This window comes from Mustelus asterias, chromosome 6, assembly GCF_964213995.1.
Source record: "Mustelus asterias chromosome 6, sMusAst1.hap1.1, whole genome shotgun sequence".
Lineage (NCBI taxonomy): Eukaryota > Metazoa > Chordata > Chondrichthyes > Carcharhiniformes > Triakidae > Mustelus > Mustelus asterias.
In genome coordinates, this window is record NC_135806.1 from 44,429,619 (window position 1) to 44,444,580 (window position 14,962).

General features: G+C 42.2%; 1 protein-coding gene across 6 annotated transcripts in view; it reads right to left on the reverse strand.

Annotated features, from left to right (window-relative positions):
* LOC144494845 (tudor domain-containing protein 7-like) overlaps positions 1-14,962 on the reverse strand; it is a 134,150-nt gene that overhangs the window by 19,652 nt on the left and 99,536 nt on the right. For 4 of the 6 annotated variants that reach the window (XM_078214267.1, XM_078214268.1, XM_078214266.1 and 1 more), the window contains 3 exons: positions 12,710-12,844; positions 6,752-6,823; positions 2,780-2,866 (listed from right to left, as the gene is read on the reverse strand). In XM_078214267.1, the coding sequence (XP_078070393.1) occupies positions 2,780-2,866; positions 6,752-6,823; positions 12,710-12,844 (294 nt within the window). The remainder of the gene's footprint in view (positions 1-2,779; positions 2,867-6,751; positions 6,824-12,709; positions 12,845-14,962) is intronic. The other 2 variants (XM_078214270.1, XM_078214269.1) reach the window with 1 other exon arrangement.

Here is a 14,962-nt window from a genome sequence, read left to right on the forward strand (position 1 = left end):
GAAGGTAGTCAAGAAGGCATACGGCCGGGATATTGAGTTTAAAAATTGGCAAGTCATGTTGCAGCTTTATAGAACCTTAGTTAGGCTGCACTTGGAATATAATGTTCAATTCTGGTCGCCACACTACCAGAAAGATGTGGAGGCTTTGGGGAGGGTACAGAAAAGATTTACCAGGATGTTGCCTGGTATGGAGGGCATTAGCTATGAGGAGAGGTTGGAGAAACTTGGTTTGTTCTCACTGGAATGACGGAGGTTGAGGGGCGACCCGATAGAAGTCTACAAGATTATGAGGGGCATGGACAGAGTGGATAGTCAGAAGCTCTTTCCCAGGGTGGAAGAGTCAATTACTAGGGGGCATAGGTTTAAGGTGCGAGGAGCAAGGTTTAAAGGTGATGTACGAGGCAAGTTTTTTTACACAGAGGGTGGTGGGTGCCTGGAACTCGCTGCTGGGGGAGGTAGTGGAAGCAGATACGATAGTGAGTTTTAAGGGGTGTCTGGACAAATATATGAATAGGATGGGAATAGAGGGATATGACCCCGGAAGGATAGGGTGTTTTAGTTCAGATGGGAGCATGGTCGGTTCAGACTTGGAGGGCCTGTTCCTGTGCTGTAATTTTCTTTTTCTTTAAATATTTTTAAGGCAAAGCTAGATAGATTCTTTATTAAAAGGTTATCGGGGGCAGGTAAAATGTGGGGCTGAGGTTACAATGAGATCAGCCATGATCTTATTGAATGGTGGAGCAGGCTCGAAGGGCCGAGTAGCCTACTCCTGCTCCTAATTCATATTTTTGTAATGCAAAATCTAAACCCATATTACTTTAGATTAAATTGTGACAAAGAGACAAAGATTGAATCAATGCATGTTATATTTTGGACACATATCAGAAAATACTTCCTTCACAGGGTTACCAACACAGATTAGATTTCTAGACAGTAGTGGAGATGAAAATCCTGGCATTATCTGATTTACAAATAGATGCTGGGATGAGGGTGGGGTGGGATTGAGTGTCTTTCTGGATGAATTATAGACAGGCCAAATAGTCCTCTTCAACCATGATTATTTTTTGATCCATTTGAAACTTGAACAAAAAAAGGTGAGCATGTCTTTGATTATATTCCTGATTATTATTTTACATTCAAGCCTCATTTGATACAAGTTTTGCAATGAGTGACTAATATTGTACACAATTTGGTTAGAAAAACAAATCAATGTTTCGATCCATCCTCGTTTCCAAAAGGTACACTTCCTGAAGGTTTATTATTGATGTAGACAATACGTAGTGAAATCTAAAGCACTGGGTTGTATTAATACAACCATTCAATATAAATAAAAGCAGACTATTTTGACACTGTTCAATTTTCTGGTCAGACTGTATCAGTGCCCAGTTTTGATACACCCACAGATAGGTGATGTAGTGGCCTTGGAAAATGGTCCAGAGGAAAGCTACAAAAATTATATCTAGCATTAAGAACCTTGGTCTATTTACTTCCAAACACTATAGGCATAGAGTTGACCTGATGGAGTTCTATAAAATTATTGAAGGGCTGCATTTTGTCCTATTGATAAATTATTCCAGTTAAACAAATTGGGGAAGATTGGGGACATTAGTTTAAACTGTACAAGAATAGGAATAGACTGGATGTTAGGTGGCGCTTCCCAGAGAGACGTGAGCCTCTTGAAAGCATCCCTAATTGGTGTGGTGGGTGTTGACTCCACGTACGACACCAAGAGGGAGCTGGATTGGTTCCTGTATGGGACAAACAATACATCATGTTGAAGGCAAGTGCCTTTTTGTTAACACTTAGTTCATGTGACTTTCTTGATTAAGTAATGAGCTATTTAAAAATAACAATCCTCCCAGGTATATACCTATGGGAATTTGTGTTGGGATTAGCAGAAAGAAGGAAAGAAGTATTTAGCCACAATAGTTGAAATATTGTGGTGTGGGGTTGTGGCTTGATTGATGAGCTGGTCTTTTCATGCCTGTCACTTATAAATGTTTGGATACATTCAGATTGGCATCACCTTTCATCTTACTGTGGTAGAAAGAATCAACTAAATATTTATAGAAGTACAAATACCTGCTTCCGAAAGCAAAACCTTTATTTCATTTTTAATTCCTAGTCGGGATTAATATCTCACATTCTCAAATTCAGATAGGCGAAGGATGGCTGATATACAATAATGAAAATTAAATCTGCCCCTGAATCTTTAATAATTGTTTACATTTGCTGTTGTTACATAAAGACAATGCATGTGATATAGTGGAGCACCTAGATTTTCCTCATTTATAGAATAAACTACAAATTGTTTCAATGGCTGTGGGTAATTAAATTGTAGTGGGTGGAACTGGCTGAGCCTTAACACTCCAGTACAGCCCCAGGTACAGTGTCTAGACTGTGTTGCCTCATTGTTTCAGGGCAGTGGTAAGAGAGTGATAATCACTGATCTCCCATGGCGTGAAGGGGTGATAACAAAAAATAAGGGCAGAGCTCTTGCTTCAGTGATCACTGCTGGAAACGTACCAGGAGACAGGGGTAAAATTATTTTGTAAACATCCATGTGGCAGATAGCTTGGGAACACAGGCCCAAATGAAGGATGACAATATAAAGGAAACAACATATCACTTAGGAGCTGCACCCACCCCAAGGTAAGGCAGACTTCTAAGGGAAGGGTTAAAATATCGGAAATGAGACTCTCTCCACTGCTGGTGGCAAAAGGTAAAAATATGAAACAGAAAATCAGCTCTAGGTCCATATTAATTGACACAGTCTTACCTCCACGCGTGCCCATTTCCCTCGCCATCGTGCTAAACAGCGTTTACCACAGAAAGGTAATGAAACAAAATATTCCGATGTGATTTGCTGTAATTAAACAAGGTTCATGATAAAATTGTGAATTAGTGATCTTGCAAAACTATTAGAATCTTGAGCCATTATTTGTTGTATACAGTGTAAATCATAAAATGTATTCATTAACTCATTTATATCGTCCCCACCACTTATAATTTACATGATCAAAAAAGTTGACACAAATAAAACTTCGAAATGGACATGATATTTCCTTCAAGAAAACCTACGCATTTTTATAGAAGAGGCACATTGAATTAATATGGATTGCACATTTGCTCAAACTTTCTTCCCCAACTGATCCATGCATGTTTCTGCTCAAAATACACAGTATCTTCAAAAACCTACAAATATCAACTTTGTAATGGGCAATAACAGAAATTAGCTAGCATAATTTTCCCAATTTAAACCAGGGTGGCTTAAGTGGTGAGGACCATACTATGCAATTGATCATCTGCGTAGCCCGAGCTTAACAAGATACTCTATGGAATAGTCGCATCAGCAGGATAGATCTGGTCAATAGAACAATGTACAAAAGGTACGCCTATTGCAGCACCACACCAGTGATGGATTTGAAAATGAGGAAATATAAAGGGCGCAATTCTGCTTTTGTTCTAAGTGCTTCTGCTAGTGTTAGCACCTCTCAGGTGGGATTCAACCACCATTAGTAGGAAAAAAACAGCCCCTGCAGGAAACATGCCAGAACCTCTGGTTTCAAAGAGATTGGGGCACCTTTTTTAAAAAGGGCACCCAAGAGTTCCTCGACAGGCCCCCTCCCCCCACAATGGGCATGGCAACCCTCCGCTGGCAAGGGGAACACTCCCAAACCCTCAGTACAGAGGGGCATTCTTCCCCCACCCCCCCTATCATGCTCCTCACAACTACTCAGGCATAAGGGTGACGTGGCTATCCGCTCCCCCCATCTCCCACAGCCAGCAAGGACACTTCAATTTGGGGTCCCCTCAGACCCCGCCTCTTTTGACACCCCCCCCCCCCCCAGTGCCAACATTGCTCTGTCCCCGGTACCTTGGCAGTGATACCCTAGCAGTGTAATGAATTACAGTAAAAAGTTTAACAACACCAGGTTAAAGTCCAACAGTGTAATGAATGCCAGAGTGGCTCAGCCAGAGTGACAGGGGAGGTGATGCCAGCCTCTTCTATGGCTGAAAGCTACATCTAATGCAGGCACATTCTTCCAGAATGAGTGGTTGAAGAAGACACAAAATGGATAAAATAGTCAGCCAGGTCTTCAGATCAAAGAACAAGCCTGTTTATAAACACTGTGGTTAAGAACAAGCATGCGTATGAACACTCTTAGAAAAAAGGAAGTGAAAGCTCCTGTCTGCTGTGAAATAGACTGTTTATAAACACTGCAATTAGAAAAGAGGAAGTATTCCAGATGTATTCAGTCGTGAAGGGAAACAAAAGCAAACAAAGTCCCTGTCTGCTCTCCAATACCCTGGACCTGTCAAAGAGGCTATTTAAAAGGTACTAAAGTGTGAAATTGAACGTAAAGGAAACTTTTCAAAACATTTGAGCTTTCTAGGAAGGCTCAGAGTAGAAAAAGTACAGTGTTAAAATGATGGGGCGGAGAGAGCGGCTGTGGTGAAAAGAGGAAGCATTTGAGGTTTACTGGATTGTATCAACAATGAACTGTTGAATCTGGTCACCCTATTATAGAAAGGATATTATTAAACTAGAAAGAGTGCAGAAAAGATTTACTAGGATGCTATCGGGACTTGATGGATTGAGTTATAAGGAGAGGCTGGATAGACTGGGACTTTTTTCTCTGGAGCGTAGGAGGCTGAGGGGTGATCTTATAGAGGTCTATAAAATAATGAGGGGCACAGATCAGCTAGATAGTCAATATCTTTTCCCAAAGGTAGGGGAGCCTAAACCTAGAGGGCATAGGTTTAAGGTGAGAGAGGAGATACACAAAAGTGTCCAGAGGGGCAATTTTTTTCACAGAGGATGGATATTAAAGCGACCAGGTTACTTCAAATGCTTTGCAGTACACGGACAAGAATTAAGATTTTTAACAAAAAGCTGCCTGAAATCATCTTGCTAAGAGTGATCTCTTAGGGCAAGGGGCAATCCAGCCACGAGACCCCCCCCCCTCTCCCAGGGGAGAGCCCTGAGGTCAATCCCTTCCCCACAGCCCAATCCCAAGGCCCCTTTGGGGTCCCTCCCTCTGTAGCCTTGCAGCAGCTGAGAAACATGGTAATCAGTCTGTGTGCTGGAAGGTTCCACAAATATAAAATAGATGAAAGAATTAGGAAAACTTGGGGGAGGCACATCATGAAGGGGTCTGTTTCAATTATTTTTAGTTTAAAAAAATGTCTGCAGTAGCACTTGAGTCCACATTTTATTTGAGATGAGTGTGCTACCAAAAGAACCAAGCTGACAGATAACCCACCTCTTCACTTTTGAAATCTGGCCATTTAAAAGCTGTTTGAAAACCTTATTAATTGAATCAGCAGCCCATACACCTGCAGCTCTGACAACATTCAAGAACACGGTAAGAAGTCTCACAACACCAGGTTAAAGTCCAACAGGTTTATTTGGTAGCAAATACCATAAGCTTTCGGAGCACTGCTCCTTCGTCAGATGGAGTGGAAATGTGCTCTCAAACAGTTTGACTGTTTGAGAGCACATTTCCACTCCATCTGACGAAGGAGCAGTGCTCTGAAAGCTTATGGTATTTGCTACCAAATAAACCTGTTGGACTTTAACCTGGCGTTGTGAGACTTCTTACCGTGTTCACCCCAGTCCAACACCGGCATCTTCACATCATAACATTCAAGAAAGCAGCCCACTTGACTGGCACTCCATCCATTATCTTAAATATTAATTCCCTCCACAATCAGCACATCTGAACTGTAGCATGTACCCCTACAAGGTGTCACATAATTTAGTGAGACACTTCAATGCACTCTTGAGAGACTACGGCATTGTTGAAAGTGGAGTCTGTCAGATGAAGCATTAAAACTGAAGGCTCAGCTGCAGACTCAGAATTCAAAGAGCAGGGATTTTACTGGTGTCCTGGCCAGACTTTCACCCTGAACCAAAAAACAGAGGTACTTGGGTCTTTCATCCATTTTATATTTGTGGAGCCTTACAGCACACAGACTGGCTACCATGTTTCTGTACACAATAGTGACTATGCTCCAAAATAAAGACATTGTTTATAAAACATGGAGTGATGGGCTGCTATATAGAGCTGTGTTTTTGGGTGGGACAATTAGCATGTACGATCAGTTAGACCCATGATATTCTGTACTGATATTTCTGGAAAACAAATCAGCTCAGCGGTTCCCAACTCCTTCCTGAACATAGAGAAAGAATTAGGAAAAATTGGGGAAGGCACATCATTAAGGGGTCTGTTTCAATTATTTTTAGTTTAAAAAATTGTAAAAAGAAACCGGTTGGATTTCATTTTTTTTCCTGTCAAGATTCTGACTGTCCCATTCTTTTGCCCTGCCTTTATGGTTGCAGGTATGTTCTCACAGAACAAGATGGTTTGAAACCGGAAGCAACATTTGGATGTATTGCATGCAAATCAGAAATATTTATTAAGATTGATTTGTGTTACTAGAGGATATACCATACTGAAACAGACTTGTTGCATTTTATCTGAGTGACCTACATGGTATCTAGCTTAAGCTATGAATTGATGACTTTCTTTCCTGAGGGTTAAGCTGATTTTGCTTGATCTGTATAATGCTTCAAGTAAACTTGTTGAGAAAAAAATGATGTGAGCCAATCCTGCCTGAGAGGCTAGAATGGTTGTTTCACAGTTAAAGTGAAAATGCATTGGACATTATAGAAATTCAAATTTGAAAACAGAGAATACACAATGAACAAGTGTGGGATACTATTTATGTCCTATGAGCATCTGACCTGATAATGCACAAGCAAAGATGAAGGACCTTTATCGTGGCATGGTCTGCCTGAATCAGTATGTTTCATACACTGCACAAAATATAAATTACATTATTACTTCTTTATTTTCTCATCTATAAAAGCAACAAAATTAATAATGCAATACATATTTCTGCAAATAGAGAAATTGAAGGAGTGAGCAGGATCCTCACTCAAAGAAATGCAGATTAAACATATCAAGGACAAATCCCCATTTGAAGGAGTGGTGTTGGGTATCCACTGAGAACTGGAAAAATGCCAAGTACTCAGCATGACTCTGAAAACCTAAGCCAGCTCTTGGGGGAATGCAAACCAGTAAAAATGCCCCATCCCTGTTCGGCAAAAACAACCCAAATAATGTTATTGAATAGGAAGGACCATTCTATTCCCTGGCAAAAGAAAACCCCAAGCCAGAGAAGAAACTGCTTGAACGCAAACTTTCCCTCCTCCCAACAAAGGCACATCAATGCCAAATCATCTTAATGCATTAATGTATTCCTCCAGTGAGCACCATGTAATCAAACTGTAAAACAGACTCATAATAAAGTCATGCCAGATTTAGTGATGAATAATGAACCAGAATTAATTAATAATCAATGGCAAGAGGATATCTCGTCAATGGTGATCGCAATATTGAATTTGATAGTAGGTTTGAGAGGGAGAAGGGAAAGTAGTAAATCAAAGTTTAAATTTGAATTTAAAACTGCAAAGGGATGAAACATGGATTTACCATCATAAACTGAACTTTTAAAGATAAATCTACAAATCATGGGAGGTATTCAAATTAGTATTTGTTTGAAAACAAAACTACTTCATACCCTTTAAAGGGCAAAAGCACAAGGACTGTTGTTAACCAACCATGGTGAACAAATGATGCAGGAGATTTAATCAAACTCAAGAAAACCTACACAACGCAAGGGAAATGAGAAATTCAGCTGAGTAGGAGATCAACCAATAAATGTAAAAAAAGCACCAAAGTATAAAGAACGATTATGGAAAAATAAAGCTGCAATGATATGAAAACAGCAAAGATTTATATAAATATATTTGAGAAAGAGGGGACTGTAGATCCAACTAAAACAGAGTTCTGACAAAGGGTCATCCAGACTCGAAAAGTTAGCTCTGTTCTCTCTCCACAGATGCTGTCAGACCTGCTGAAATTTGCTGGCATTTTCTGTTTTTGTTTCATATTCCAGCATCCATAGTAATTTGCTTTTATAAGACCATAAGACATAGGAGCAGAATTAGGCCACTTTGTTTCTGAGCTGTAATTTTCTATGGTTCTATAAGTGCAGGTCAGTGGGACTAGGCATAAAATGGTTCGGCACAGACAAGAAGGGCCAAAAGGCCTGTTTCTGAGCTGTAATTTTCTATGGTTCTATGGCCCATCGAGTCTGCTCTGCCATTCAATCATGGCTGATATTTTTCTCATCCCCATTCTCCTGCCTTTTCCCCATAACCCCTGATCCCCTTATTAATCAAGAACCTATCTATCTTTATCTTAAAGACACTCAATGACCCGGCCTCCACAGCCTTCTGCGGTAAAGAGTTCCACAGATTCACCACTCTCTGGCTGAAGAAATTCCTCCTCATGATCGTCCCTTTAGTCTGAGGTTGTGCCCTCTGGTTTTAGACTTTCCTACTAGTGGAAACATCCTCTCCATGTCCACTCTATTCAGGCCTCACAGTATCCTGTAAGTTTCAATAAGATCCCCCCCTCATCCTTCTAAACTCCAACGAGTACAGACCCAGAGTCCTCAATCGTTCCTCATATGACAAGCTCTTCATTCCAGGGATCATTCTTGTGAACCTCCTCTGGACCCTTTCCAAGGCCAGCACATCCTTCCTTAGATATGGGACCCAAAACTGCTCGGAATACTCCAAATGGGGTCTGACCAGAGCCTTATACAGCCTCAGACATACATCCCTGTCGACATGAATGCTAACATTGCATTTGCCTTCCCAACTGCCGACTGAACCTGCATGTTAACCTCAAGAGAATCTTGAACAAGGACTCCCAAGTCCCTTTGTGCTTCAGATTTCCTATGCATTTCCCTCCATTCTTCCTTCCAAAGTGCATAATCTCACACTTTTCCCCATTGTATTCCATCTGCCACTTCTTTGCCCACTCTCCTAACCTGTCCAAGTCCTTCTGCAGCCCCTGTGCTTCCTCAATACTACCTGTCCCTCGACATATCTTTGTATCATCTGCAAATTTAGCAACAGTGCCTTCAGTTCCTTCTTCCAAATCGTTAATGTATATTGTGAAAAGTTGTGGTCCCAGCACTGACCCGAGGTACATTAGTCACTGGCTGCCATCCTGAAAAAGACCCCTTTATCCCCACTCTCTGCTTTCTGCCAGTCAGCCAATCCTCTATCCATACCAGGACCGTACTCTTAACACCATAAACTCTTAACTTATTTAATAGTCTTCTATGCGGCACCTTGTCAAAGGCCTTTTGGAAATCAAAATAAATCACGTCCACTGGTTCTCCTTTATCTAACTTCCTTGTTACCTCCTCAAAGAACTCTAACAGATTTGTCAGACGTGACCTCCCCTTGACAAAGCCGTGCTGACTCAGTCCTATTTTATCATGCACTTCCAAGTACTCCGCGATCTCATCTTTAATAATGGACTCTAAAATCTTGCCAATGATCGAAGTCAGGCTAACCAGCCTATAATTTCCTGTCTGCTGCCTCCCTCTCTTCTTAGTGGTGTTACATGAGCTACTTTCTAGTCCCCTGGGACCCTCCCTGCCTCCAGTGATTCCTGAAAGATCACCACCAATGCCTCCACAATTTCCTCAGCTATCTCTTTTAGAACCCTGGAGTGTAGTCCATCTGGTCGAGGTGATGTATCGACCTTCAGACCTTTCCGTTTCCCCAGAACCTTCTCCTTAGTCTTGGCCAGTACACCCACCTGTGCCCCCTGATTCTTCTGGAGCTCTGGCATCCCACAGGTGTCTTCCATCGTGAAGACTGATGCAAAGTAACTATTCAGTTCCTCTGCATTTTGTTGTTTCCGATTATTACTTCTTCAGCCTCATTTTCCAGTGGTCCAATGGCTATTTTTGCCTCTCTCTTACCTTTTATATATTGAAAAAAACTCTTCCTATCTTCTTTTATATTACTAGGTAGTTTACACTCATATTTCATCTTCTCCCCCTTATTGCTTTTTTACTTGTCTTCTGCTCGCTTTTAAAAGGCTTCCCAATCCTCTGGCTTCCCCACTAATCATCACCACTTTGTATACTTTATCTTTTGCTTTTATTCTGTCCTTGACTTCCCTAGTCAGCCAAGGATGCCTCGTCCTTCCCTTAGCATGTTTCCTCCTCCTTGGGATGAATTGCTGTTGTGCCTCCCGAATAACTCTCAAAAACTCCTGCCATTGCTGTTCCACTGTCTTCCCTGCTAGGCTCCCTTTCCAATCAACTCTGGCCAGCTCCTCCCTCATGTCATTGCAGTTACTTTTATTTAATTGTAAAACTGTTACATCTGATTCTAGCTTCTTCCTCTCAAACTGCAGGGTAAATTCTATCATATTGTGGTCACTGCTTCCTAAGAGTTCCTTCACCTTAAGTTCCCTAATCAAGTCTGCCTCATTACACATCACCAAATCCAGAATTGCCTGTTCTCTTGTAGGCTCTGTCACAAGCTGCTCCAAAGAAACCATCTCTTAGGCATTCCACAAATTCCTTTTCTAGGGATTCACGACCTACCTGATTTTCCCACTCCACCTGCATATTGAAGTCCCCCACGATTATTGTAATATTGTCTTTTTTATCTCCCGACTTATTTTCTGCCCCACATCCTGACTACTGCTAGGCGGCCTGTACATAACTCCCATCAGGGTCTTTTTATCTTTGCAATTCCTCAACTCTACCCACAGAGATTCTATGCCTTCTGATCCTATATCACGTCTTGCTATTGATTAACTTTTGCTATTGATGGCTTTGAGTGGAAAATCATGTCTCACAACTTTGACTGAGTTTTTTGAAGGGGTAACCAAGAAGGTAGATGAGGACAGTGCAGTTGATGTTGTCTACATGGACTTGAGCAAGGCCTTTGACAAGGTACTGCATGGTAGGTTGTTGCATAAAGTTAAATCTCACGGGATCCAGGTGAGGTATCAAAATGGATACAACATTGGCTTCTTGACAGAAGCCAGAGGGTGGGTGTAGAGGGTTGTTTTTCAAACTGGAGGCCTGTGACCAGCGGTGTGCCTCAGGGATCAGTGCTGGGCCCACTGTTATTTGTCATTTCTATTAATGATTTGGATGAGAATATAGGAGGCATGGTTAGTAAGTTTGCAGATGACACCAAGATTGGTGGCATAGTGGACAGTGAAGAAAGTTATCTCCAATTGCAACAGGATCTTGATCAATTGGGCCAGTGGGTTGACAAATGGCAGATGGAGTTTAATTTAGATAAATGCGAGGTGATGCATTTTGGTAGATTGAACCAGGGCAGGACTTACTCAGTTAATGGTCGGGCGTTGAGGAGGCTTACAGAACAAAGAGATCTAGGAGTACATGTTCATGGCTCCTTGAAAGTGGAGTCACAGATGAACAGAGTGGTGAAGAAGGCATTCAGCATGCTTGATTTCATCGGTCAGAACATTGAATGCAGGAGTTGGGACGTCATGTTGAAGTTGTGCAAGACATTGGTAAGTGCACACTTGGAATACTGTGTACAGTTCTGGTCACCCTATTATAGAAAGGATGTTATTAAACTAGAAAGAATGCAGAAAAGATTTACTAGGATGCTACTGGGACTTGATGGTTTGAGTTATAAGGAGAGGCTGGATAGACTGGGACTTTTTTCTCTGGAGCGTAGGAGGCTGAGGGGTGATCTTATAGAGGTCTATAAAATAATGAGGGCACAAATCAGCTAGATAGTCAATATCTTTTCCCAAAGGTAGGGGAGTCTAAAACTAGAGGGCATAGGTTTAAGGTGAGAGGAGAGAGATACAGAGAAGCAATTTTTTCACACAGAGGGTGGTGAGTGTTTGGAACAAGCTGCCAGAGGTAGTAGTAGAGGCGGGTACAATTTTGTCTTTTAAAAAGCATTTAGACAGTTACATGGGTAAAATGGGTATAGAGGGATATGGGCCAAATGCGAGCAATTGGGATTAGCCTAGGGGTATAAAAAAAAGGGCAGCATCGACAAGTTGGGCCAAAGGGCCTGTTTCCATGCTGTAAACCTCTATGACTGTATAACTTTATTCCTTACCAGCAATGCAACCCTGCCCCATTTATCTGTGCGTCTATGGATATTTTCTATACAGACTTCCAGAGGGCATTTCATAAGATTATGCAAAAGAGATTATTGGCAAAAACAAAAGCCCTCAGATGTGGAGGTAACCTCTGAACCAATTGCCAACCCAACATGTTTCTCTTCCCTCCCACTTCATGAGTGGTTTTAGGCCTCACTTTCCTCCACACAGTGCAACAGGGCCTAGGTTTCATAGATTCCACCTACGACAGAGTGCAGCCAAGTCCCTATTCCTCAATGACTATTCTCATCCACTCAACTTCCATGTAGTTTTTTTCTCATTTTATTCCATTACTCCTGCCCATTACTGTACACTTACTTTAAATAAAAATAGTTGGAAATTGCATACATTAGTAATAACAGAACAGAGAACAAGGCATAAAGCTACAAAGAGAAAACAGAGACACACAGACAAAAGTCATATATTGGTAACAGTGAGATATACACTTCAATAAGGAATGGGCGTCAAAGATTAGGAATATAAATAATTTTATAAATATGTAAAAAAAATTAAAAATATCCTGATGACTCTATTAGACATGTTTAAACCTACCAATTTTATCATATCCAGTATTTATAGCAAAGATTTGAATAATACATTCACAGCAGTCATAATATTCACATAAATCTACACAGTTTTACGGGATTAAGAGGAAAACATACCCGATAGCTGAAGTACTGCTCAACTTTTTCCAGTAAGGCATTGAGCTGAGTCCACCCCTTTGAGGGCACTTGACAGTAGATGGTCCCATCGGAACAGACATTTGTAACCACCACATTTAGGTACACACCATTTTCCTGCAGCACAGGGACATTTTTTAAGTTTCACAGCAAAAATTCAGCCCACACTTCAAAATTTCAAGTTCACTTTTGAATTCATATATTCATCTGCACATTTATCAAATGTTTTGGTGGTCCTGTGGTCATTATCCTTCATTTTGAGCTTGATGGCCAGTTTAAGTTGGGTAATTATACTCCACTATTCTATAATTCGCAGACTTACACTTCAAAAGATAGATATTCAGTCAATGAGAAATAAGTTATTGAACATCCTGAGTGCTGAGTTTCGTTTTAGTCTGACAAGGGGCTGCATGACCCAATTGGTGCCATTTTTGAGCTGCCCTTTCTGCTCCATGACCCTTTCACTTGCTGCCAATCCTCTGACTGGAGGCCTCTCCTGATGCCTAATCCACTCCTCACTGACAAACCTCCAGTTCATGGCCTTTGTTGCTCCCTAACCCACCATTATGCTGCCGACACTCCAGTTATGACTCATCTCCCGCAATTTGAAGCTGCTCCTCCTAGCTCTTGCTATTCATCTCCAGAACTGTCGCCACAGTAAGGGTTCAGGAGAAAGAAGCAGCGAGTAGAGGATTTGGCAAGAGGACGGACTGGCAAGGAGGGGGTCAGGGAGCAGCCATGAACAGGAAGATCTGCAACAACTGAGGGAGTAAGAAGTCTCACAACACCAGGTTAAAGTCCAACAGGTTTATTTGGTAGCAAATACCATAAGCTTTCAGAGCTTGCTGCTCCTTCGTCAGATGGAGTGGTCTCTGTTCTCCAACAGTGCACAGACACAGAAATCAAGTTGCAGAATATTAATTAGAATGCAAATCTCTACAGCCAGCCAGGTCTTAAAAGGTACAGATAATGTGGCTGGAGGGAACATTAAACACAGGTTAAAGAGATGTGTATTGTCTCCAGACAGAACAGCTAGTGAGATTCTACAAGCCCAGGAGGCAAGCTGTGGGGGTTACTGATAATGTGACATAAATCCAACATCCCGGTTTAGGCCGTCCTCATGTGTGCGGAACTTGGCTATCAGTTTCTGCTCAGCGACTGCGCTGTCGTGTGTCGTGAAGGCCGCCTTGGAGAACGCTTACCTGAAGATCCAAGGCGGAATGCCCGTGACTGCTGAAGTGCTCCCCCACAGGAAGAGAACAGTCTTGCCTGGTGATTGTCGAGCGGTGTTCATTCATCCGTTGTCGTAGCGTCTGCATGGTTTCCCCAATGTACCATGCCTCGGGACATCCTTTACTGCAGCGTATCAGGTAGACAATGTTGGCCGAGTTGCAAGAGTAGGTACCGTGTACCTGGTAGATGGTGTTCTCACGTGAGATGATAGCATCCGTGTCGATGATCCGGCACGTCTTGCAGAGGTTGCTGTGGCAGGGTTGTGTGGTGTCGTGGTCACTGTTCTCCTGAAGGCTGGGTAGTTTGCTGTGGACAATGGTCTGTTTGAGGTTGCGTGGTTGTTTGAAGGCAAGAAGTGGGGGTGTGGGGATGGCCTTGGCGAGATGTTCGTCTTCATCAATGACATGTTGAAGGCTCCGGAGGAGCTGCTGTAGCTTCTCCGCTCCGGGGAAGTACTGGACGATGAAGGGTACTCTGTCCACCGTGTCCCGTGTTTGTCTTCTGAGGAGGTCGGTGCGGTTTTTCGCTGTGGCGCGTCGGAACTGTTGATCGATGAGTCGAGCGCCATATCCTGTTCTTATGAGGGCATCTTTCAGCGTCTGGAGGTGTCTGTTGCGATCCTCCTGTGTATTCGGAGGGCTTGTCCGTAGGGGATGGCTTCTTTTACGTGTTTAGGGTGGAAGCTGGAGAAGTGGAGCATCATGAGGTTATCCGTGGGCTTGCGGTATAGTGAGGTGCTGAGGCGACCGTCCTTAATGGAGATGCGTGTGTCCAAGAATGCAACCGATTCCGGAGAGTAGTCCATGGTGAGTCTGATGGTGGGATGGAACTTGTTGATGTCATCATATAGTTGTTTCAGTGATTGCTCACCATGACTCCAAAGGAAGAAAATGTCATCGATGTATCTAGTGTATAGCATCGGTTGAAGGTCCTGTGCGGTGAAGAAGTCTTGTTCGAACCTGTGCATGAAGATGTTGGCATATTGAGGTGTGAATTTTGTCC